Raw genomic sequence first — 25,910 nt, forward strand, 5'->3', positions numbered from 1 at the left:
GAGGTTCTGGCCCATCAAAACATTTCAACGCCCTTATCCATCGGAACAACCTCCATGAGCCACTTCTCTAAGGCTGGATGTACCTCCTGCTAATATTTCACTAAGAAGCTTACACGGCCTGGAACGCCTGGGTTCAAAGCTTTGTAGGAATGTGTCGGAGTCTACAGGCTGAATCAGATGAAGTTCAAACTTTGAAGACACCACAGAGAGGTGTCAGAGACCATCACAACTGAAGACCTATTTTTACGTCACTGTGGTGTCTTTGCACCTAAATTCCATTGACCAGAGATTTCATCCTGTAGACAGGCAATGGGTTCTCTCCCATCACCCTCCAACATAGTGACAGTCCCCAAAATAATGACCTTTGATGATCTTCTCATCGAGGCCGGGGGGTTCGGACGATTTCAGGTTATTGTTTTATTGATTCTTTGTATCCCTCGGCTCATCATCCCGCTCCACTTTCTACAACATGTCTTCATCTCAGTTGTGCCACCCCACCACTGTGCCATCTCTACCCAGAGGAACCCTGGGAACCTGAGCCAAGAGGACCTTCTCTTCATCAACATCCCCCAAGAACAAGATGGGACCTTCAGCTCCTGTAAAATGTATTCTCAGCCACAGCCTCACCTGATCCTCAACAGATCCCAGGAGACCATCAATGGATCTGGTGTGCAGAGCTGTGACCAGGGCTGGGAATATGACCTGTCCACCTTCTCCTCCACCACCGTCACTCAGGTAGGATCTTGTTGTCTCAGGAATTAAAGTATTAGAGATTTGTCAGTGTAACTATTTTCGTATTGCCTGGTTAAAAAAAACTTTCACATAGACATGTTATTTGCACAGATGTAAAGCTTAGCTAAGGTACGAGCAACCACATGAAACCCAAGAAATTACACCTGTCGGATCTTCTGGCTATCTATGCGTAACTGGTTCTATGAATCAGCCGCATAGATAGAACAAGAGATACGACGGAGTATCTGAGATACTCCGTCGTATCTCCTTTGTGAATCTGGCCCTTAGTGTTTTGTCTGTAGAAGCAATTTTTGGCATTTTTTAAGCTAGTTTGCATGGAACCTAAAGCATTCTGGGTGGTAATGTCGCTCTAAGGCCCCGTACACACGACCGAGAAACTCGACGGGCAAAACACATCGAGTTCCTTGTTCGGCTGTCAGAAAACTCGTCGAGCCAAATTTTCCCATTGCCCAACGAGGACATGTTCTCTTTTTGGCTCGACGAGTTTCCCGATGGGATTCTCTGCGAAAAGTGTACACACGGCCGGTTTTCTTGGCAGAATACGTCTCCCATCGAGTTTCTTGCTGGATTCTGCCGAGAAAACCGGTCGTGTGTACGGGGCCTCAGGCCTCGTACACATGATAGGTTAAACAGAGGACAACGGTCTGATGGACTGTTTTCATCAGTCAAAACCGATCGTGTGTGGGCCCCATAGGTTATTTAACCATCGGTTAAAAAAAAGCCAACTTGCTTTAAATTTAACCGATGTATTCCTAACCGATAGGTCAAAACCGATCGTTAGTAGGCACAACCATCGGTTAAAAATCCACGCATGCTCAGAATCAAGTCGACGCATGCTTGGAAGCATTGAACTTCGTTTTTTTCTTACTCCCCATCCATCAACCCTTCAATCTCCATCTATCCACCATCTACTCCCCATCCATCAACCCTTCAATCTCCATCTATCCACCCTTTTTATGAGATGCGCTACGCCGGCAGAATGATGCGCCGATGTATCTGAATCCGGCCCAATGACTCCAGAATTATCCATCTTCCAATACAGCTCCTGAGTCATTCACATCATTCATTTAAATTACATTGATTATGAATTTTGGAGCAGTGTTTTTAAAACTGACACAAAATGAGTCTACCCAGCACTATAGACCAGAGGTATTATTTGGGCTCAGGTTAAAAGATGATGGTCAGAGATAAGGAAATGATGTGATCCCTGCGGCTTTAGAGTAACTGGTGTTTTCTATATTGCAGTGGGATCTGGTGTGTAGCCACAGAGGGTTGGGTAAAGCTGTGGCCACTTTTTTCTTTATTGGAGTGATGGTGGGAGCTGTAATTTTTGGAGACCTATCTGACCGGTAAGTGTGAGTTCAGGCCATGCTGAATGGATAGAGAGTGTAGGCTGAATGAATGGGGAGTGTAGGCTGGACAGACAGGGAGTGTAGGATGGATGGTGATTGAAGGGTGGATGGATGAAAATTGAAGGGTGGATGGGTTGGGAGAGAGAGGGTGGATGGATAAAGAATGTAGTGTTAATAGCCGGGAACTGTTGCCTGGATGGATGGGGAGTGGATGGTGGATGGAGATTGAAGGGTTGATGGATGGGGAGTAGATGGTGGATAGATGGAGATTGAAGATTGATGGATGGGGAGTAAAGGGTGGGTGGATGGATGGAGATCGAAGGGTGGATGGATGAAGATCGAAGGGTGGATGGATAGAGATCGAAGGGTGGATGGATGGGGAGTAGATGGTGGATAGATGGAGATTGAAGGGTTGATGGATGGGGAGTAGAGGGTGGATGGATGGGGAGTAGAGGGTGGATAGATGGAGATTGAAGGGTGGATGGATGGGGAGTAGAGGGTGGATGGATGGGGAGTAGAGGGTGGATAGATGGAGATTGAAGGGTTGATGGATGGGGAATAGATGGTGGATAGATGGAGATTGAAGGGTTGATGGATGGGGAGTAGAGGGTGGATGGATGGGGAGTAGAGGGTGGATAGATGTGAGGTGGAAGGGTGGGTTGATGGGGAGTAGATGGTGGATAGATGGAGATTGAAGGGTTGATGGATGGGGAGTAGAGGGTGGATGGATGGGGAGTAGAGGGTGGATAGATGGAGATTGAAGGGTGGGTGGATGGGGAGTAGAGGGTGGATGGGTGGAGATTGAATGGTGGATGGGGAGTAGAGGGTGGATGGATGGAGATTGAAGGGTGGATAGCTGGAGATTGAAGGGTGGATGGAAGGGGAGTAGAGGGTGGATGGATGGAGATTGGAGGGTGGCTGGATGGGGAGTAGAGGGTGGATAGATGGGTAGTAGAGGGTGGATGGATGGGTAGTAGAGGGTGGATGGATGGAGGTTGAAGGGTGGATAGATGGAGATTGAAGGGTTGATGGATGGGGAGTAGAGGGTGGATGGATGGAGATTGAAGGGTGGATGAATGGGGAGGGGAGGGTGGATGGAGATTGAAGGGTGACTGGATGGGAAGTAGAGGGTGAATGGATGGAGATTGAAGGGTGGATGGATGGGGAGTTGAGGGTGGATGGATGGAGATTGAAGGGTGGATAGCTGGAGATTGAAGGGTGGATGAATGGGGAGGGGAGAATGGATGGAGATTGAAGGGTGGATGGATGGTGAGTAGAGGGTGGATGGATGGAGATTAAAGGGTGGATGAATGGGGAGGGGAGGGTGGATGGAGATTGAAGGGTGAATGGATGGGGAGTAGAGGGTAAATGGATGGAGATTGAAGGGTGGATGGAGGGGAAAAGAGAGGTTGGAGGGATGAAGAATGTTGTGTGAATTGCCGGGAACTGAAGTCTGAATGGATGGGGAGTGTAGGATGAGTGATGAGGAGTTTAGGGTAGATGGATAGGGAGTGTAATGGATGGATGGGGAGTGGATGGTGGATGGAGATTGAAGGGTTGATGGATGGGGAGTAGATGGTGGATAGATGGAGATTGAAGATTGATGGATGGGGAGTAAAGGGTGGGTGGATGGATGGAGATCGAAGGGTGGATGGATGAAGATCGAAGGGTGGATGGATAGAGATCGAAGGGTGGATGGATGGGGAGTAGATGGTGGATAGATGGAGATTGAAGGGTTGATGGATGGGGAGTAGAGGGTGGATGGATGGGGAGTAGAGGGTGGATAGATGGAGATTGAAGGGTGGATGGATGGGGAGTAGAGGGTGGATGGGTGGAGATTGAATGGTGGATGGGGAGTAGAGGGTGGATAGATGGAGATTGAAGGGTTGATGGATGGGGAGTAGAGGGTGGATGGATGGGGAGTAGAGGGTGGATAGATGTGAGATTGAAGGGTGGGTTGATGGGGAGTAGATGGTGGATAGATGGAGATTGAAGGGTTGATGGATGGGGAGTAGAGGGTGGATGGATGGGGAGTAGAGGGTGGATAGATGGAGATTGAAGGGTGGGTGGATGGGGAGTAGAGGGTGGATGGGTGGAGATTGAATGGTGGATGGGGAGTAGAGGGTGGATGGATGGAGATTGAAGGGTGGATAGCTGGAGATTGAAGAGTGGATGGAAGGGGAGTAGAGGGTGGATGGATGGAGATTGGAGGGTGGCTGGATGGGGAGTAGAGGGTGGATAGATGGGTAGTAGAGGGTGGATGGATGGAGGTTGAAGGGTGGATAGATGGAGATTGAAGGGTTGATGAATGGGGAGGGGAGGGTGGATGGAGATTGAAGGGTGGATGGATGGTGAGTAGAGGGTGGATGGATGGAGATTGAAGGGTGGATGAATGGGGAGGGGAGGGTGGATGGAGATTGAAGGGTGACTGGATGGGGAGTAGAGGGTGAATGGATAGAGATTGAAGGGTGGATGGATGGGGAGTTGAGGGTGGATGGATGGAGATTGAAGGGTGGATAGCTGGAGATTGAAGGGTGGATGAATGGGGAGGGGAGGGTGGATGGAGATTGAAGGGTGGATGGATGGTGAGTAGAGGGTGGATGGATGGAGATTGAAGGGTGGATGAATGGGGAGGGGAGGGTGGATGGAGATTGAAGGGTGGATGGATGGGGAGTAGAGGGTAAATGGATGGAGATTGAAGGGTGGATGGATGGGGAGTAGAGGGTGGATGGATGGGGAGTAGAGGGTGGATAGATGGAGATTGAAGGGTGGATGGATGGGGAGTAGAGGGTGGATAGATGGAGATTGAAGGGTTGATGGATGGGGAGTAGAGGGTGGATGGGTGGGGAGTAGAGGGTGGATAGATGGAGATTGAAGGGTGGGTGGATGGGGAGTAGAGGGTGGATGGGTGGAGATTGAATGGTGGATGGGGAGTAGAGGGTGGATGGATGGAGATTGAAGGGTGGATAGCTGGAGATTGAAGAGTGGATGGAAGGGGAGTAGAGGGTGGATGGATGGAGATTGGAGGGTGGCTGGATGGGGAGTAGAGGGTGGATAGATGGGTAGTAGAGGGTGGATGGATGGAGGTTGAAGGGTGGATAGATGGAGATTGAAGGGTTGATGGATGGGGAGTAGAGGGTGGATGGATGGAGATTGAAGGGTGGATGAATGGGGAGGGGAGGGTGGATGGAGATTGAAGGGTGACTGGATGGGGAGTAGAGGGTGAATGGATAGAGATTGAAGGGTGGATGGATGGGGAGTTGAGGGTGGATGGATGGAGATTGAAGGGTGGATAGCTGGAGATTGAAGGGTGGATGAATGGGGAGGGGAGGGTGGATGAAGATTGAAGGGTGGATGGATGGTGAGTAGAGGGTGGATGGATGGAGATTGAAGGGTGGATGAATGGGGAGGGGAGGGTGGATGGAGATTGAAGGGTGGATGGATGGGCAGTAGAGGGTAAATGGATGGAGATTGAAGGGTGGATGGAGATTGAAGGGTGGATGGATGGGAAAAGAGAGGTTGGAGGGATGAAGAATGTTGTGTGAATTGCCAGGGAACTTTAGTCTGAATGGATGGGGAGTGTAGGATGAGTGATGAGGAGTTTAGGGTAGATGGATAGGGAGTGTAATATGAATGGATGGCAAGTGTAGGCTGAATAGACAGACAGTTTCGGATTTAGGGACGAGGAGTGGAGGGTGGATGGATAAGGAGTGTAGAGTGGAAGAATAATGAGTTTAAGGTGGATGAATGGGGACTATAGAGGGGATGGATGAAGAATGTAGAATGGATGGACAGTGAATGGAGAGTGGATGGGTGTGAAAGTTTGGGTGAATACATTGAAAGTGTAAGGCGGATGGATGGGACAATAAAAATGGCGTAGACAATAAAAATGTGGACAATGATAATATAGACTGTTTGAAGGTAAATTCTCAGATGCCAGGCAGCATTTGGTGATTTTGGTCAGGAATTTCGTGATTTATCATTATGTTTCAGATACGGCCGCAGAATGATGCTCTTGGTCTCCATGCTCCTGGCGATGGTGTTTGGGGGCTTATCTGCTTGTTCCATATCATACCCTATGTTTGCTGTCAGCATGGCCCTCTCTGGATGCACATTTTCGGGACTCATTCTTAATATAATTTCTTTAAGTAAGTATTCCATAGCTCAGAGAGTGCCATAGGTGGATAGGTGGCATGGAGGATGAGGTTTATAAGGAAAATCTGAGGAGGTGAGGAAGATTGAGGGAAGATGCAAGATTTAGGAGAATAATTGGTGGGCCAGGTGGAATTCGGTGGGGTAAAGAGGATTTGGTGGAGACGAGGAGGTTTGGTAGGCCATGGGGTCAATGGGTTTTATTGAGGATTTGGTGGGATTTTGTTGGGTCAGAGGAAATTTGGTGAGTCGGGAGAGGTTTTCTGGGGTAATGGGAGATATGGTGGGGTCAGGGAAGATTTGGTGGGGACAAAGAGGTTTGGTAAGCCATGGGGTCATTGGGGTGTGGAGGATTTGGTGGAATTCTTTTGGGTCAGAAGAAATTTGGTGAGTCGGGAGAGGTTTTCTGGGGTCAGGGAAGATTTGGTGGGCTCAGTGTGACCTGATGGAGATTGGAGGAACTTGGTGGGGTCATGGAGTATTTGGTGGCTCAGAATTAGCAGGAAGGCTTGTTATCTGATGGTCAATTCCTGTTTCTCTCAGGTGTGGAGTGGGTGGACATGCGTCATCGCACAGATGCTTCAATAATTACTGGTGTCTGCTGGTCTATCGGAGGCTGTATCCTGGCACTGATAGCGTATCTGCTGAGAGACTGGCGCTGGCTGATGGTGGCCATCACTGCCCCTTTTGTCCCGGCCGTTATTACCATCTGGTAAGATGACAGGAAATAATATTTTGACAATTTATGCTCTCTCCTTACTCATCCTCTCCAGTTCTGAATCCTTAGATCTCTCTGAGAAGAACGCTGCCAGCAACTGTCCTGACTGCATTGTGAAATGCTCTGCTAATGTAGTACATCTCCTTTTTGCAATGTTCTGCCAACTCTTCACTGCGTCTCACCTCCCCTGTGTGCGATGCTCTGCAAGTGTGGTACATTTCCTATGTGCAATGCTTTGTACACCTCTCCACTGTGTCATGACTCCACTGGATGCATTTTTTCCACAGGTGTAGAATATCTTCACAGTGCGATGCTCTGCAGTTGTCGCCAGCAGGGCTGTCTTAATGAGAGGGCACACCTGGGCACTGCCCAGGGGCCCCAGATGCATGCGGGGCCCCTGCACTTTCCCCAAAGCAGGGTGTAGAGGGGTCAGAGTGCTGGGGGGATATCTGGGTTGTAGAGGGATCAGAGTGCTGGGGGGATATCTGGGTTGTAGAGGGATCAGAGTGCTGGGGGGATATCTGGGGTGTAGAGGGGTCAGAGTGCTGGGGGGATATCTGGGTTGTAGAGGGATCAGAGTGCTGGGGGGATATCTGGGGTGTAGAGGGGTCAGAGTGCTGGGGGGATATCTGGGGTGTAGAGGGGTCAGAGTGCTGGGGGAATATCTGGGGTGTAGAGGGATCAGAGTACTGATGGGATATCTGGGATGTAAAGAGGTCAGAGTACTGGGGGGGTATCTAAGGTGCAGAGGGGTCAGAGTGCTCGGGGGATATCTGGGGTGTAGAGGGGTCAAAGTGCTCGGGGGATATCTAGGGTGTAGAGGGGTCAGAGTTCTGGGGGGATATCTGGGGTATAGAGGAGTCAGAGTGCTGGGGGGATATCTGGGGTGTAGAGGGGTCAGAATGCTGGGGGGATATCTGGGGTGTAGAGGGGTCAGAGTTCTGGGGGGATATCTGGGGTGTAGAGGGGTCAGAGTGCTGGGGGGATATCTGGGATGTAGAGGGGTCAGAGTGCTGGGGGGATATCTGGGATGTAGAGGGGTCAGAGTTCTGGGGGGATATCTAGGGAGCAGAGGGGTCAGAGTGCTGGGGGGATATCTGGGGTGTAGAGAGGTCAGAGTGCTGGGGGATATCTGGGGTGTAGAGGGGTCAGAATGCTGGGGGGATATCTGGGGTGTAGAGGGGTCAGAGTGCTCGGGGATATCTGGGAGGTAGAGGGGTCAGAGTTCTGGCGTGATATCTGGGATTGAGAGGGATCAGATTGCTGGGGGGATATCTGGGGTGTAGAGGGGTCAGAGTGCTGGGGGAATATATGGTCTGTTTACCTGCGCTGTCTCCATTGTAGGGGCCCCAGAGCATTACTTTGCCCAGGAGCCCATGATGCTATTAAGACGGCCCTGGTCGCCAGTATCACTCCTCGCCAGGGTGTAACATTCTGCATAGTGTGCTGCAATGCACTGTGTGCCTCTCTGTGGCATACACGGATGATTTTACAATCTGTCATGCTCTCTGGCAGGATATTGTTGGGTGCTTATTAAGAGATTAGTCTTGTTATACAATCTGAGCTTTCCCACGTGGTCCAATATGCTGCAGTGCTTTGTGTGATCCATAGCGATAAAAATTCCAATGTGGTGGTGCAATGCTCTGTTACGTTGTTTTTTTTCTTCTAGGTGGGTTCCTGAATCTGCACGCTGGCTGTTGGCAAAGGGTCGCACTAAGGAGGCTGAAGCTCTGCTGATGCAATGTGCTGCAGCAAATGGTTGCAGTTTGGATGCATTCAAGAAAAACAGTGAGGTGAGATGCTCTGTCTGCAGTGCCCTGAATTAAGCATGAGCAAAACTGTAAGGGCCTTTATTGGCTCCTGATGTTCCTTAAAGCCCAACTCCAGGAATATGAAAACAATTCCCCCTTGTCAGTGGAGAAGAAGGTAATTTGATGCGGGTTATAAGGTAGCATAGTTCGCCTTTACCAAAAAACTGTGGGGCAGATCCACAGAGATCTGCACGGGCGCAGCGTATTGGGAGATACGCTACGCCGCTGTAACTTACATTTTTAAACTTAGAATCCTCAAAGAATTCGCGCCGTAAGTTACGGCGGCGTAGTGTATCTCTCGCAGCGTAAGGGCGCCTAATTCAAATCGGCGATTAGGGGGCGTGTTTCATTTAAATGAAGCACGTCCCCGCGCCGAATGAACTGCGCATGCGCCATCCCTAAATTTCCCGCCGTGCATTGCGCGAAATGACGTCGCAAGGACGTAATTTTTTAAACTTAGACGTAACTTACGTCCATCCCGATTCACGGACGACTTATGCAAAAAAAAAAAAAAATTCTAATTTCGACGCGGGAACGACGGCCATACTTAACATGGCAAGTCTAACTATAGTCGACGAAATAGCAGCTTTAACTATACGCCGGAAAAAAGCCGACTAGAGACGACGTAAGAGAATGCGACGGCCGCGCGTACGTTCGTGGATCGTCAGAAATAGCTAATTTGCATACCCGACGCGGAAAACGATGAGAACTCCACCCAGCGGACGCCGAAGTATTGCATCTTAGATCCGAAGGCGTACGAAGCCGTACGCCTGTCGGATCTAACCCAGATGCCGTTGTATCTTGATTTGAGGATTCAAACTAAAGATACGACGCGGGAAATTTGAAAGTACGCCGGCGTATCAGTAGATACGCCGGCGTACTAGCTTTGTGAATCTACCCCTGTGTGGTTTGTTTTGGGTCTACGCTCTGGTTGTCAACCCCTGAAGTTGGCTCAAAACCCTCCCTTCAGCACAACTGGTATAATGGGAATTGTGGACCCCAATGAATCGTTGGAGAGCACAATATCCCGTCACACTACAGCAAATTATGTAAATGAATGATTACCTTGAATTGAATGGATCCTGCGGTATGATAGATAGACTGGACACAGATTTCAGCTTAACCAAAGTGTCAGAACGCGGTGACGTAAAACACAACGGCGTTCTGTGTCATTGGGGTCAGTGGGAGGAATTATGCCTCAAATTTGGTGTCAGTGGGCAGAATAGTGTCCCATCGTTGGTGTCAGTGGGCATAATAGTGCCCCATCATTAGTGCCAGTGAAAGGAATAATGCCCCATTGTTGGTGTCAGTTATTGACATACAGGGCTCTCCAAACTTTCTAAACAATGAGCCAGTTTACTGTCCTTCAGACATTAAGGGTCCTAGTGGGAGCAAACAATGCCCCATCATTGGTGTCAGTGGGAGGAACTATGCCCCATCGCTGGTGTCTGTGGAAGGAGTAGTACCCCATCATTGGTGTCAGTGGAAGGAATTATGCCTCATTGTTGGTGTCAGTGGCAAGAACAATGCCTCTAGGGCCAGATAAAAGCAAGCAAAGGGCCACATTCAGCCCCCAGGCCGCAGTTTGGAGACCACTGTTGGCATATATTGCATAGAACCAGCCAAAAGAGAGGAAGCTTTGTCGATCGTGGAATCACATTAACAGGTGAGTTAATTTAAAGAAAATGCTAATTGGAGGAGAATTCTGTCTCCAGTCTGGTTGGTCCCTTTGTACAGCTGTATCCAGAAGTCCAGGGTCAGGGGCATCGCTTAGCTCTGCTGGCCAATAGACTTATGTGCCTGGAATAAGGAGTTCACGGGGTTGGCTTGGCACAATATTCTAAGCCAGGTTGGGGGCATGACCATGACTGTGATCCTGGTGGAGGGGAGTTATTAACCACTTCCCGCCCGGTCAATAGTCAATTGACGTCCGGGAAGTGGTTGTGAAATCCTGACTGGACGTCTATTGGCGTCGATCGGTGATGTGGGGTGTCTGGTGGAGACTCTTTACCACGTGATCAGCCGTGTCCAACCACGGCTGATCACGATGTAAACAGGAAGAGCCGTTGATCGGCTCTTCCTCACTCGCGTCTGACAGACGCGAGTAGAGGAGAGCCGATCGGCGGCTCTCCTGACAGGGGGGGTTCGCGCTGATAAACGCAGCAGGTATCAGCGCAGCCCCCCCTCGGATGCCAACACTGGACCACCAGGGAGTGCCCCCCGGTGCTCAAAAGAGCAAAAAAAAAAACACCAATAATAATAAAAAAAATTAACACAATCGATGCCAATCAGTGCCCACAAATGGGCACTGACTGGCAACATGGGCACTGGCTGAAATGATGCCCAGCAATGACATCAGTGCCACCCCTCAGTGTCCATCAGTGCCACCCAGTGTCCATCAGTGCCACCTCTTAGTGCCCATCTATGTCCAGTGCCCACCTATGAGTGCCCATCAGTGCCACCCATAAGTACTCATCAGTGCCACCCATGAGTGCCCATCAGTGGCGCCTATGAGTGCCCATCAGTGCCGCCTATGAGTGCCCATTAGTGCCGCCTATGAATGCCCATCAGTGCAGTATACCAGCGCCACCTATCAGTGCCCATCAGTGCCGCCTATCAGTGCCACCTCATCGGTGCCCATCAGTGCCACCTCATCGGTGCGCCCATCAGTGCCGCCATATCATTGCCTATAATTAAAGAAGAAAATGTTCTTTTTTACAAAAAAAAATTACAGAAAAAAATAAAAACTTAATTATTTTCCAAAATTTCTGTCTTTTTTTAGTTGTTGCGCAAAAAATAAAAATCCCAGAGGTGATCAAATACCACCAAAAGAAAGCTCTATTGGAGGGAAAAAAATGATAAAAATTTCATTTGGGTACAGTGTAGCATGACCGCGCAATTGTCATTCAAAGTGCGTCAGCGCTGAAAACTGAAAATTGGCTTGGGCAGGAAGGTGCGTAAGTGCCCGGTATGGAAGTGGTTAAAGACACCAACGTTGTGTGCCTACAGAACCTGTAGTTAGCTGTCAAACCCCACGTAGATGGTCCCTCATTGGGGGTCTATTAGGGTGCCAGTCACACATCTTTTGCTGTTTGTTAGCTAATAATGGAGCGATATACTAACCAGGTTATTTTTCTTGGGCAGAGTATCCAAGCACTGGCAGAAAATGGAACTTCATCTAAGACCTATTCTTACCTCGACCTCTTCCGAACGGCACGTCTCCGGAGGATCTCTGTGTGCTGCGGGCTGGTGTGGTGAGGAGACCCCCCCACTGTATCTATCATTCATTATACACGAAAGGCCATATTTTGCTAGCGTGTGTTGGGGACCCCTGAGGAATTGGTGCTGCCAATCGCATACCACTGCGTATCTTCTAGTATATCACTAACCTTTTAGGCCTCGTACACACAACGGGACATGTCCGATGAGAACGGTCCGCGGACCGTTTTCATCGGACATGTCCACTGGCGGACTTTGGTCTGATGGCTGTACACAGCATCAGACCAAATTTCCCGCGGACAGCGAACGCGGTGACGTGGCCACGCCGTCGCCGCGACGATGACGCGGCGACGTGCGCGACCCTGGAAGGTCAATGCTTCCACGCATGCGAGGGCTTTCAGCCGAGCGGACATGTCCGGTGAGTTGTACAGACGACCGAACATGTCCGACGGACAGGCTTCCAGTGGACATGTTTCTTAGCATGCTAAGAAACATTTGTCCGCTGGAAACCTGTCCGATCCGCCGGAAAATTGTCTGGTCGGCCGTACAGACGACCGAACATGTCCGCGGAAACTGGTCCGACGGACCAGTTTCAGCAGGCATGTTTGGTCGTGTGTACGAGGCCTTAGACCAAAACATTACATGGATCGAAGAAATGTACTATATATGCAGATAAACACTTTGGGCCAGATTCTCGTAGGTGCGCGCATCTTTGTGCGGGCGTAACGTAACCAATTTACGTTACGCCTCCGCAACTTAGACGGGCAAGTGCTGTATTCTCAAAGCACTTGCTCCGTAAGTTGCGGCGGCGTAGCGTAAATCGGCCGGCGTAAGCCCGCCTAATTCAAATGTGGGACAGGGGGGCGTGTTTTATGTTAATCTTCTGTGACCCGACGTGATTGACGTTTTTCAGGAACGGCGCATGCGCCGTCCGTGGAAATCTCCCAGTGTGCATTGCTCCTAATACGCCGCAAGGACGTATTGGTTTTGAAGTGGACGTAAATTACGTCCAGCCCCATTCACGGACACGCGAGTTACGCAAACGACGCAAAATTTTCAAATTTCGTCGCGGGAACGACGGCCATACTTAACATTGGTACGCCGCACTTACGCCAGGGGTAACTATACGCCGGGAAAAGCCTAACGTAAACGGTGTAAATGTACTGCGTCGGTCGGGCGTACGTTCGTGAATTTGCGTATCTTGCTGATTTACATATTTCGACGCGTAAATCAGCGTACACGCCCCTAGCGGTCAGCGTAAAAATGCAGTTACGATCCGACGGCGTAAGAGACTTACGCCTGTCGGATCTAAGGGAAATCTATGCGTAACTGAGTCTAAGAATCAGGCGCATAGATACGACGGCGCGACTCAGAGATACGACGGCGTATCTGGAGATACGCCGTCGTATCTCTTTTGAGAATCTGGCCCCAAAATCATAAACTGTGACCCAGAATGACACTTGGAGCTCAGTGCTAAGCAAGAGGAAGAGTACAATCCCCCTGGTCCTCAGAAAAGAGGTGCTAACGTTCAAGCTCACTCATCCAGTGAACGCTGTAACATGGGCATCCGCAGAACTTTTTCAGGGGGGGGGGGGTGCATCATTTAAAGGTCACCCATGCAATATAAAATGATGTACATTCTCTAGGCTAAAGGCAGTGAGTAGGCAACGCTGACGCTGGCCAGATTTACACAACATGTACACAGGCAGGCAGCCAATCACTGAATAGGAATGGTGGAACAGCCGAGCTGCCGAGCCACCTCATCCGATGATCGGGCCGGGGGTGAGAGACATTAGATGTGTCAGGACAGAGAGCAGGCGGCTGACTCAGAAAAAAGTCAGCGGCAAGCACGGCGGACACTGCAGCTGGCAACTACAACACCTTCTTGATGATTCCAGGGGCGGGCCATTGCCGCTCCTTGCCCCTACCTGTGGACACCCATGTGCTGTAAGCTCCTTGAGGACAGAGACTGACGTGAACTCTCCCACCCACACACTGACTGGCAGTCCAAAGAGGTCAGGCCAATCACTGATCTTTAATATTAAAGTGATACTAAAGCTTTTTTTTAAAATAACAAACATATCATACCTACCTCCACTGTGCAATTCGTTTTGCACAGAGTGGCCTTGATCCTCCTCTTCTGGGGGGTCCTCGGTGGCTCTCGCGGCTCCTCCCCGCATTGGATAACCCCCTAGGAGAAGCGCTCTCCCAAGGGGGTTACTTTGCGTGCGCGCTCCTGAGTCGTCCATAGATGCCAAGTGTATGACTCGGCCCTGCCTCCGGGCACCCACGTCATTGGATTTGATTGACAGCAGTGGGAGCCAATGGCTGTGCTGCTATCAATCTATCCAATCAAAGCCAGAACTCCGTGGAGAGACGGACGGCGGGGACGCGCCCATGGAAATTTGGGGCTCAGGTAAGTAAAACTGGGGGGCTGGACACTGCAAGGTGTTTTTTCACCTTAATGCATAGGATGCATTAAAGCGGAGGTTCACCGGTAAAATGCTGTTTTTACCCTTAGATGGATGCTCATTTAGTCTAGGGGAATCGGCTACTTGTTTTAAAATCCGAGCATTACTTACCGTTGTAGAGGGCGATCTTCTCCGCCACTTCCGGGTATGGGCTGCGGGACTGGGCGTTCCTTCTTGATTGACAGTCTTCCGACAGGCTTCCGAAAGGCTTCCGACGGTCGCATCCATCGCGTCACGATTTTCCGAAAGTAGCCGAACGTCGGTACGCAGGCGCAGTATAGAGCCGCACCGACGTTCGGCTTCTTTCGGCTACTCGTGACGCGATGGATGTGACCGTCGGAAGCCTTTCGGAAGCCTGTCAGAAGACTGTCAATCAAGAAGGAACGCCCAGTCCCGAAGACCCATACCCGGAAGTGGCGGAGAAGTTCGCCCTCTACAACGGTAAGTAATGCTCGGATTTTAAAACAACTGGCCGATACCCCTAGACTAAATGAGCATCCATCTAAGGGTAAAAGAGCAAAAACAGCATTTATGGGTGAACTCCCGCTTTAAGGTGAAAAAACATGAAGGTTTACAGCCCCTTTAATTTTTATGGGTATTTATATAGCACCATCAATTTACACAATGCTTTACATATTGTACCTTCACATCAGTGCCTGCCCTCAAGGAGCTTACAATCTAAGGTCTCTATTTTACATACACACACTTGGGTTAATTAAAGCTTGTCATAGATGGATTGAAATTGGTCCGGTTTAGCAGGAACCAGCCAAATTTTGATCCATGTATGGGCACCCTGGTTGTTCACAAGTCAATCTATCGACTGTGTACAACCAGCCTGTTGTACATTACATTGTGTTGTGCCGGCAGTGATGGTGCCCCACTGTCACAACACAATAGCATTGTGGGAGGGACTGTGTTGATGGGGGAATTGAGCAATTTTCTTCCCTTCCACCTGTAGTGTAAGAAAAGAAAATTACATAATCTATGGCCTGCCTTAAACAGAAGCCAATTAACCTACCAGAATGCCTTTGGAGTGTGAGAAGAAAGCAGAGGGCCAAATTCTCAAAAAAGCTGCCTAACTTAACTTTCAGCAGTTAAGTTACACTGACTTAAAATTTCTACCTAAGTGCCTGATCGTCAAAGCACTTACCTAGAAATTACACGCCGTGTAACTTAAGTGCTGCCGTCGTAAGGCGGTCCTCCTCTCCTGGGGGCGTTTAAAATTTAAATGAGGCGCGCTCCCGCGCCGGCCGTACTGCGCATGCGTGTGACGTCATTTTCCCGACGTGCAGCGCGCGAACGTAATTAACGCCGGGCGGCTTTGAGAATTTCGACGGGACACTAAAGTTGCGACGGGTGAAAAAAAAAGACGCGCCGGGAAAACAAATAATTTAAAAAAAAAATGACAGCGTCGCTCAGCATGCATTCCTGAGAGGGAGAACTCCATGCCAATTTTCAAAGAAAAAACCGGCATGGGTTCCCCCCCCAGGAGCATACCAGGCCCTTAGGTCTGGTATGGGTTGTAAGGAGACCCCCCCACGCCGAAAAATCGACGTAGGGGGTCCCCCTACAATCCATACCAGACCCGTATCCAAAGCATGCTACCCGGCCGGTCAGGAAGGGAGTGGGGACGAGCGAGCGCCCCCCCCCCCCTCCTGAGCCGTGCCAGGCCGCATGCCCTCAACATGGGGGGGTTGGGTGCTATGGGGCAGGGGGGCGCACTGCGGGCCCCCCCTACCCCAGAGCACCCTGTCCCCATGTTGATGAGGACAGGATCTCTTCCCGACAACCCTTGCCGTTGGTTGTCGGGGTCTGCGGGAGGGGGCTTATCGGAATCTGGGAGTCCCCTCAAATAAGGGGGCCCCCAGATACCGGCCCCCCACCCTAAGTGAATGGATATGGGGTACATCGTACCCCTATCCATTCACCTGGAGGCAAAAAGTACAAGTTAGTAAACACACAACACAAGGCTTTTTAAAATAATTTATTATTCTGCTCCGGATGCCCCCCCTGTCTTCTTTATTAGCTCTATTAGCAGGGGGGCTTCTTCTTCCACTCTCCGGGGGTCTTCCACTCTCCGGGGGGGGTTTCTTCTTCCGCTCTCCGGGGGGGGGCTTCTCCGGACTCCGGGGGGCTTCTTCCATCTTCTCCCCTCTTCCGCTGTTGACTCGGCGAACCCCGGTACTTCTGCAGATGTCCGGTGCCTTCTTCTTCAACGCTGGCTGCCTGCTATCTGTGTGTGTTAGCTCAATTTCTAACAGGCAGCCGGCGCGGTCTTCTGTGACGTCAGGGTCTTCTCTTCTGTTCTTCTCCCCTCTTCCGATGTTGCCTCGTCGCCTGTTGTCACTGCAATGATGGAAGCGCGCCTTGCATCCCATTTATATAGGCATCACCGTCCCATCATGCTCTGGTAGGTACCCACGTGGTGGGTGCACGTGGGTAGGCACCCACCACGTGGGTACCTGCCGGAGCATGATGGGACGGTGATGCCTATATAAATGGGATGCAAGGCGCGCTTCCATCATTGCAGTGACAACAGGCGACGAGGCAACATCGGAAGAGGGGAGAAGAACAGAAGAGAAGACCCTGACGTCACAGAAGACCGCGCCGGCTGCCTGTTAGAAATTGAGCTAACACACACAGATAGCAGGCAGCCAGCGCTGAAGAAGAAGGCACCGGACATCTGCAGAAGAACCGGGGTTCGCCGAGTCAACAGCGGAAGAGGGGAGAAGATGGAAGAAGCCCCCCGGAGTCCGGAGAAGCCCCCCCCCCGGAGAGCGGAAGAAGAAACCCCCCCGGAGAGTGGAAGACCCCCGGAGAGTGGAAGAAGAAGCCCCCCCTGCTAATAGAGCTAATAAAGAAGACAGGGGGGGCATCCGGAGCAGAATAATAAATTATTTTAAAAAGCCTTGTGTTGTGTGTTTACTAACTTTTACTTTTTGCCTCCAGGTGAATGGATAGGGGTACGATGTACCCCATATCCATTCACTTAGGGTGGGGGGCCGGTATCTGGGGGCCCCCTTATTAAAGGGGACTCCCAGATTCCGATAAGCCCCCTCCCGCAGACCCCGACAACCAACGGCAAGGGTTGTCGGGAAGAGGTCCTGTCCTCATCAACATGGGGACAGGGTGCTCTGGGGTGGGGGGGCCCGCAGTGCGCCCCCTTGCCCCAGAGCACCCAACCCCCCCATGTTGAGGGCATGCAGCCTGGCACGGCTCAGGAGGGGGGGGGCGCTCGCTCGTCCCCACTCCTTTCCTGACCGGCCGGGTAGCGTGCTTTGGATACGGGTCTGGTATGGATTGTAGGGGGACCCCCTACGTCGCTTTTTCGGCGGAGGGGGGGTCTCCTTACAACCCATACCAGACCTAAGGGCCTGGTATGCTCCTGGGGGGGAACCCATGCCGGTTTTGAATTTAAAAATTGCCGTGGAGTTCTCCCTCGGGAATGCATACCAAATGCCGTCGCTGGAATGGGCCTTTACAATGTGTGACTAACTTTACACATTATAAAACCAGCCCTAGTTTTGCGCAGGCAAATTCGGAACTTAGGCAGAAATCACAGTGATGAAATGCTTTGAAAATCTGCTTAAGTCCTCATTTGCATACGCAAAGCTGCATTTCAATGAGAAATGCCCCCAGTGGCGGATGCGGTACTGCATCCTAAAATCTGACCGTGTAAGTGTCTTACACATGTCAGATTTTCTGCCTAACTTTGGAAAAAGCCTTTTGAGAATCGTTTCCAAAGTTAGGCACAGGGATACGCAGGCTGAACAGCAGTTAAGTCTGCGTATCTCTTTTGAGAATCAGGCCCAGAGTACCTGGAAGAAATCCAGACAAGCAATGCACAGGGAGAACATGCAAGCAGGTGGTGTTCTGATCAGAATTCAGACCAAGGACCTTAGTGCTGAGAGGTAGAAGTCCTAACCACCAAGCCACTACCCTGGCACAATGGCCTTAGTAGGTGCCTCTAGCACATAATCTGCTCCAGCTATTCTGGTGCCCATCTGGTACATTTCTGGTGCATGGCTCAGAGGAGGTTGGTCATCTCACGGAACTCTTGTCTCTTGTCGGCAGGTTTGGTGTGGCATTTTCCTATTACGGCATCATTCTGAATGTCTCTGGTTTGGGATTTGACATCTATCTCACCCATTTGCTCTACTCCTTGGTGGAATTCCCTGGCAAGCTGGGTGTCTATTTCCTCATGAACCATCTGGGCCGTCGCTGGTCACTGTTCCTCACCATGCTCATGACCGGAGTTTGCATCGGAGTGTCTGCTGGCATACCTCCATGTAAGTAGCATTGGGGAGCACAATTTCCCAGTATGGGACATGTACAAAGGACAACTCATGGGGCCCCCAGGCAATAGGAGATTATGGGACCCCCGGGCAATATGAGATTATGGGGCCCCCAGGCAATAGATTATGGGGACCCCAGGCAATAGATTATGGGGCCATACAGTATACAGACACATACAGTATACATATACAGTATACACACACACAGAATACACATACACACACTGAAAAGGTACTGGAGAGGCGCGGCAGCTATAATCTTGGGATTTAAAAAAAAAAACTGATTTTTACATACAGTTTCTGGTTTTACAGAGGCTGGCAACCCTGATGGGGCCCCCTAGTGCCATGGGGCCCTTGGGCAGTGCCGAGTTCCCGAATGGTCAGTACAGGTCTGATCTCTGGCCCTCCTAGTCTCCATGCAAGGGGCACGGTATAGAATAATTATTTTTTAAAAGGCCGGAATCTTACAGTATTTTCTCCTCAGCTCTGGGCCCATTCCGCACTGCAGTGGCCATCACTGGAAAAGGATTTTCTGAAGCCGCATTTACAGGCCTCATCCTGTACACTGCCGAGCTCTTCCCCACTGTGATCAGGTATGGCATAGATCATTGGAGGTCCCAGAGGGATGATGGGCCCCATGGAGTTGACGTGTCCTTTTCTCTCTCCCCAGGCAGAATGGCATTGGATACACTTCCTTCGTAGGGCGAATTGGGGCCTCTGTGGCTCCTTTGATATTCCTGCTGGATGACATCTGGCACCTCCTTCCTCAGACCATCTTCTGTGTAACTGCTGTGACTTGTAGCTTTGTGGCCTGTCTGCTGCCGGAGACAACAAACGTGCCTTTACCAGAGACCATCGCCGATGTGGAATGTAAAAGGTAGGCAGGCGGTTAGCTGTGTGGAACCTCATTGAGTTTAGAGGCCACCAGGTTACCCATCAGCCCCAAAGGATGGCAGCTGCCTGTAAGCTTCCCTGTGCCCAGTATTCCCATATTTCACATGATCTACTGAAAAGGGCCATGACATATCCTATTTATCAACCGCTTGCCGACGGCCGCACGCCAATGTACGTCCGCAGAATGGCACGGCTGCACACATTGGTGTACAGGTACGTCCACTTTAATATGCACAGCCATGGGTCGCATGTGCCGCTGGCGGCACGCTCGCAAACCGGTCGGGTACTCCGTGACTGCGCCCACGGACCCGATCACCGCCGGTGTCCCGTGATCGGGTCACAGAGCTGAAGAACGGGGAGAGGTAAGTGTAAACAAACCTCTCGCCGTGCTTCCTAGTCAGACTGTCACTGATCGTCTGTTCCCTGTCAGAGGGGACGTCGATCAGTGACGTCACACGCCAAGCCACTCCCTCACACATTAGGGCACACTTAACCCCTTCAGCGCCCCCTACAGGTTAACCCCTTCACTGCCAGTGTAATTTTCACAGTAATCGGTGCATTTTTATAGCACTGATCGCTGTAAAAATGACAATGGTCCCAAAATAGTGTCAAAAGTGTCCGCCATAATGTCGCAGACACGATAAAAATCGCTGATCGCCTTCATTACTAGTAAAAAAAATTATTAATAATAATGCCATAAAACGATCCCCTATTTTGTAGATGCTATAACTTGTCAGGACATTTGGGGTTAAAAGAATATACGTACAGGCCTTGTTATATTACGCGTATTACATATTTTTTTCATGTTTTCCATATCCATATATATTTGGCAGAAGAGACACCATTTTGTGTCTTAGGTTGAGTCACAGTTCAAAACCTGTGAATAAGGCCTTTTTACCAGAATGACTTATGTCTTTACAAGAGACTGGATGCCTATCTGTGCCATCTCCCAGGTTGTAAATCACAGGTTTAGGACTCCCAGAAAGATAAACAAGATGAAAGGCCTTGCACAGCATGGCACAAAACAACTGGCATCGTCTTTGTACAATAAGACCAAAGGGGCTTATTCACAATGCCGGTAGGATTATATATCTATATCTTAATTGTTTCTTTATAATACCTTCACAAATACATCTATGTACTAATTATATATCCATATATAAACCCGTTCATTAAATAGACATAACTAGGGTCCCAAGTATAAGATCCTATAATAGCTTAAAAATATTAGACTGCTTTGATCACATTCCGGCATTAGTTCAAAGGAACTTCCCAAAGCATTTGTGCTGACCATAAACCTTATCTCAAACAATAATTAGAAGTTGCCGACGTGCCAGGATGTCTGACAATTGTTTGACATATAAATTTATGGTGCTATACCAAGATTCAGGTCACAGGGGGTCATAAATCATGATCAACTCTGGTCGACCCTATCATTAGGAATAATTCCTTATACACCACTGCCCCTACAGGTTAATATTGGCATGGTTCAAGATAGCCATATCCTTGGTTGCTAAGGGCAGCTGACCTAACATAGCATCATGTGACATTGCCAGTCACGTGATAGTGAAATACACACCCACTTCTTGGGGGAGATAAAAAGTGATTACACAGGACAGGAGGGGATATGAGGGAGGCTGATGTGAGGGCTAGGCTGTTGGGATCTCGAGGCTTGCTTGATCTGAGATGGCTAGGCGGATGGGATCTCGAGGCTGATGGGAGCTGATCTCTGGAGGAAGCTGGAAGGCAGAGATTGACCACAAACATGTAACAATGATTCAAAGAGAGTCCTTCATTAGGACTCTCACTTCTCAAACAGAAAGAATTCTTACATACTGGTAACGTATAATCTTGATTATTTACCTTTGGTAATTTGAAGGTTTTCACATACACACAACTAAGACCATTTAAATATACTTGGCAAACATAATTTGGGAGTTGGTTATTTCTAACTGCAGTATGAGATAATTGTATTCCAAATATTAAAGACATACACATTACGTTTGTCTTTGAAAAGCTAAGTGCCAACGATGGTAAATCGGTTTTAAAGTGAGAGTGTCTGTGAAAATATATTCTCGCTAAATTTAAAATAAGCTTATCTGCATTGCGGAGCTTGTGTACAATATAACATTTGTTCTGTACACATATATTATAAGTAGTAGCAAGAGATCTGTTTGTTATTGAGAAGAGATAATACAATGTCAAGGTACAAGCCACAAGGTTTTAACCATACCAGGATGATTTAAATAAGAGCTATGAATTTACCTTGTCATATAATGTAAATATTATCTGAACATTCAAACATCATGTATCTCTGATTGTAGAAGCATATTTATTATTTGTTTTATCACAAATTGTACCTGATTTTAATTTTTGCACTATATCTTTAGTTAATAAATATATTTTAAATATTCAGTTGTGTTGCTTGTCCTTAAAATAGCACGCATAAAAGAATTTTGATATCTTGTATTGTAGGAAAATTGTATATCTCCCAAAGCACAGATTTACATATTTCCATAAATACAATAATATTTTATAGTTCAGTATAAACAGAGGGTATATGTAGGCTCTATGCCGAGATACGTCAATGGTTCTGACAAACTTTTGCGCAAACCAATCAATAAACGCTTATTGCAATTTTTTTTTCACCAAACATATGTAGAAGAATACGTATCGGCCTAAACTGAAGGAAAAAAAGTTTTTTTTTATATATTTTTTGGGGATATTTATTATAACAAAAAGTAAAATATATTGCATTTTTTTCAAAATTGTTGTTCTATTTTTGTTTATAGTGCATAAAATAAAAACCGCAGAGGTGATCAAATACCACCAAAAGAAAGCTCTATTTGTGGGAAAAAAACAGCACGTCAATATTTGTTTGGGAGCCACGTCGCACGACCGCGCAATTGTCAGTTAAATCGTCGCAGTGCTGAATCGCAAAAAGGGGCCGGGTCCTTTAGCAACAAAATGGTCTGGGGCTGAAGTGATTAAATAAAACACTCATCACAAAGACATTGGGGTATATTTACTAAAGGCAAATCCACTTTGCACTACAAGTGCACTTGGAATTGGAGTCGCTATAGATCTGAAGGGGACATGCTAAGAAAAAATAAATAAAAGCATTTTTGCTTGTACATGATTGGATGATAAAATCAGCAGAACTTCCCCTCATTTTAGATCTTCCCCTCAGATCTACAGCGACTGCATTTCCAAGTGCACTTGTAGTGCAAAGTGGATTTGCCCAGTGGTGGTTCGTCCATAGAGGGCACTGGAGCGCCGCCCCCTCTGGCTCTCACCCGCCACTGAGTCTAATAACATACATTCATGCATTGCATAAATGTATGTTATTGTTGCCATCTGCCGCTGGTCTATTCAGAGATGGCTGGAACTTGAGCGCCGGCCATCTGAATAACGGCAGCTGGTTGGCTGTGCGGAAGAGCCAGCGGATAGGCTTCCCGAGTACAGCCCTCAGCTCCCGGATGTCTTATCCTCGGGAACGTACGGGGGGTGCGTTCCTTGGATAAGACTGACGACCGTCTCAGCCAATCAGGTTCCCCGATTCTGGTTATCGGTAACCTGATTGGCTGAAGCGTCACCAAGGTGGGAGAAGACATCGAGGGACGTGGAAGGAGTAAAGTAAGTGCATTTCACAGGGCACAGCGGCGACAATGGGCACAGAGGCGACAAAGGGCACAGTGGCATCAATGGGCACAGTGGCGACAATGGGCACAGTGGCATCAATGGGCACAGTGGTGACAATGGGCACAGTGGTGACAATGGGCACAGTGGTGACAATGGGCACAGTGGCAACAATTAAAGGGCACAGTGACATGCACAGTGACAACAATGGGCACAGTGGCGACAATAAAGGGCACAGTGGTGACAATGGGCACAGTGGCAACAATTGGCACAGTGGCGACAATTGAGGGGCACAGTGGCTGCGTTTGATGGCATGACAGTGGTGACAATTGATGGCACAGTGGCTGTGTTTGATGGCATGGCACAGTGGCTGCGTTTGATGGCATGGCAAAGTGACTGTGTTTGATGGCATGGCACAGTGACTGCATTTGATGGCATGGCACAGTGACTGCGATTGATGGCATGGCACAGTGGTGCGAATTAATGGCATAGTGACTGCATTTGATGGCATGGCACAGTGGTGACAATTGATGGCACAGTCGCTGTGTTTCATGGCATGGCACAGTGGTGACAATTGAAGGCACAGTGGCTGCATTTGATGGGCACAGTGAGGCTGCAATTTTTTTTTTCAGTTTGCGCCCCCCCAAAAATTTTGAGCACCAGCCGCCACTGGATTTGCCTTTAGAAAATCAACCCCATTGTGTCACACCACATGTGTTCCTATGTAACAAATGTGTTTTGGAGTGTGTTAATGGAAATTTGTACCCATTTGTGAGAAGCGGTACTGGTGTTGAATGAGAAGACCTGACTCAGTCGGTGTTCCAGTTCATGCTAGATGTAATCCTGGGCTTTCAGCTCCACATCCAATCAATTAAAAAATCTTGCCGCCTTAACCTTGGGGCCAGACTTCTGACGTACCGCGCCGCAGGGAGGTCCAACGGAAGTGGGGACAGGGTACCTGTCAAAAACAGGTACCCGCTCCCCCCTCCAAATGAGACAATTGTGGCACCGGAGGGGGGAAGGGAGAGAAATCAGATAAGCGGAAGTTCAATTTTTGGGTGGAAATCCACTTTAAGATAAAAAAAAACCTTCTGCCTTTACAACCACTTTGAGGCCGGGTTCACACTATTGCGAATCAGATGCAGGTTTCCCCGTATCCAATTCGTTTCAGGTCCGAATTCAGCCAAGAATTCTGGGTGAAATCGGACCTGAAACGAAGAATGGTGATGCACCGGATCCCCTGCTGTGAGCGGCCCTGTTCCTCAGTGGTGTGAACCCAGCCTAAAAGAAAAGAAGGTACTGAATGCTGTACCTGGAGTTGGCTTCAATTTGTTAGTGTATCTAATTCTTCTAGTCCATCTAAACACTATTCCCGCCCACTTTGACTGACAATGCTTCTATCCTAAGGTATCTCTGTTGCTTAAAATGTGCTTTGAATATTTCCTGTTCTTCACCCACAGGAACTCCGAGCTGCTGAATAATGCCGATACCCCACTCACAGACCTGGCACCGAGATGCACCGGGTGACCCAGAGACCAGAGGAGGGCGCACTCATCCAAATTTGTAAATGTGGACTTTCCTCTGACTTTCCTATAGGCATTTACCATGAGTGTGGTGTACTGGGGACTAAACATATGCACTTCAGGAAAATATTTTCTTTTTCATTCAATTTGTTTGTTTTTCTAGTTTTTAGGGTCATCCGTTATGACTGAAATTCGTTATTTTGAATACATTCATAACCTCGGAAGTCAGAAATTCGAAAATCCGAAAATGTGAAAATCTGCAAATAAGAAAGAAAATCTAAAAATAAGAATGAAAATTCTAATATACCATGTGACTCTAATATAACAAACATGTCTCAAATGGAATATTAATGTCGGAAATTTGACGAAATTCAAGGTCATATTTCAAAGATTTATTCCTTTTTGACAAATTCTTTAATTTTTTCATTCCATCAGACCGTTTTCATCAGACGAACCGATCGTGTGTAGAGGTGCTTCTCTTCTATTTTATAATTCGTTGTGGCGTGACGATACTTGTATATCAAGACATCGCTTGTATATCAAGTCACAATTTGTTAAAAAATGTTTGCTTGTCTTGCAAAACGCTCTCAAACCAAGTTACTCTCAAACCAAGGTTTTACTGTAATAATATAGACCGTTCCATTCCAACTTTGATGCTTATAAATAAAGTTTGTTCATTGTTTAGCGATGGAGAAATACTTAATCAAGTTTGAAACTCTAAAAGAGAAATTGTGAAAATGAACAGCAAAGAAGCAAGCGAACGTAAAGGAAGAAGAAAATATGGGCCAGATTCACGAATAATTGCGGCAGCGTAACATATCGTAGATACGTTACACCGCCGCAAGTTTTCATCGCAAGTGCCTGATTCACCAAGCACTTGCTATGAAAACCTACGCCGGCGGCCTCCGGCGTAAGGCGGGCCAATTTAAATTAGGCGCGCTCCCGCTCCGGACCTACCGCGCCTGCTCCGTTTCCGAACTCCCGCCGTGCTTTGCGCGTCGTGATGTCATTTTTTCGAACGGCGATGCGCGTAGCGTAATTCCGTATTCCCGGGCGGCTTACGCAAACAACGTTATTTTTTAA

At 48.6% G+C, this 25,910-nt stretch overlaps 1 protein-coding gene across 1 annotated transcript; it reads left to right on the forward strand.

The window, feature by feature from the left end:
- On the forward strand, positions 1 to 25,329 carry LOC120938060 (solute carrier family 22 member 7-like). Its single transcript, XM_040351734.1, has 10 exons — positions 1 to 735; positions 1,999 to 2,102; positions 6,099 to 6,253; positions 6,801 to 6,969; positions 8,645 to 8,768; positions 11,931 to 12,040; positions 18,551 to 18,765; positions 19,256 to 19,364; positions 19,442 to 19,648; positions 24,765 to 25,329. The coding sequence occupies exons 1-10, from the start codon at positions 310 to 312 to the stop codon at positions 24,829 to 24,831; spliced, it is 1,686 nt and encodes a 561-aa protein (XP_040207668.1). The 5' UTR covers positions 1 to 309; the 3' UTR covers positions 24,832 to 25,329.
- The last annotated feature ends 581 nt before the right edge of the window (positions 25,330 to 25,910 follow it).

The sequence above is a fragment of the Rana temporaria genome, chromosome 4, assembly GCF_905171775.1.
Source record: "Rana temporaria chromosome 4, aRanTem1.1, whole genome shotgun sequence".
NCBI classification, from domain to species: domain Eukaryota; kingdom Metazoa; phylum Chordata; class Amphibia; order Anura; family Ranidae; genus Rana; species Rana temporaria.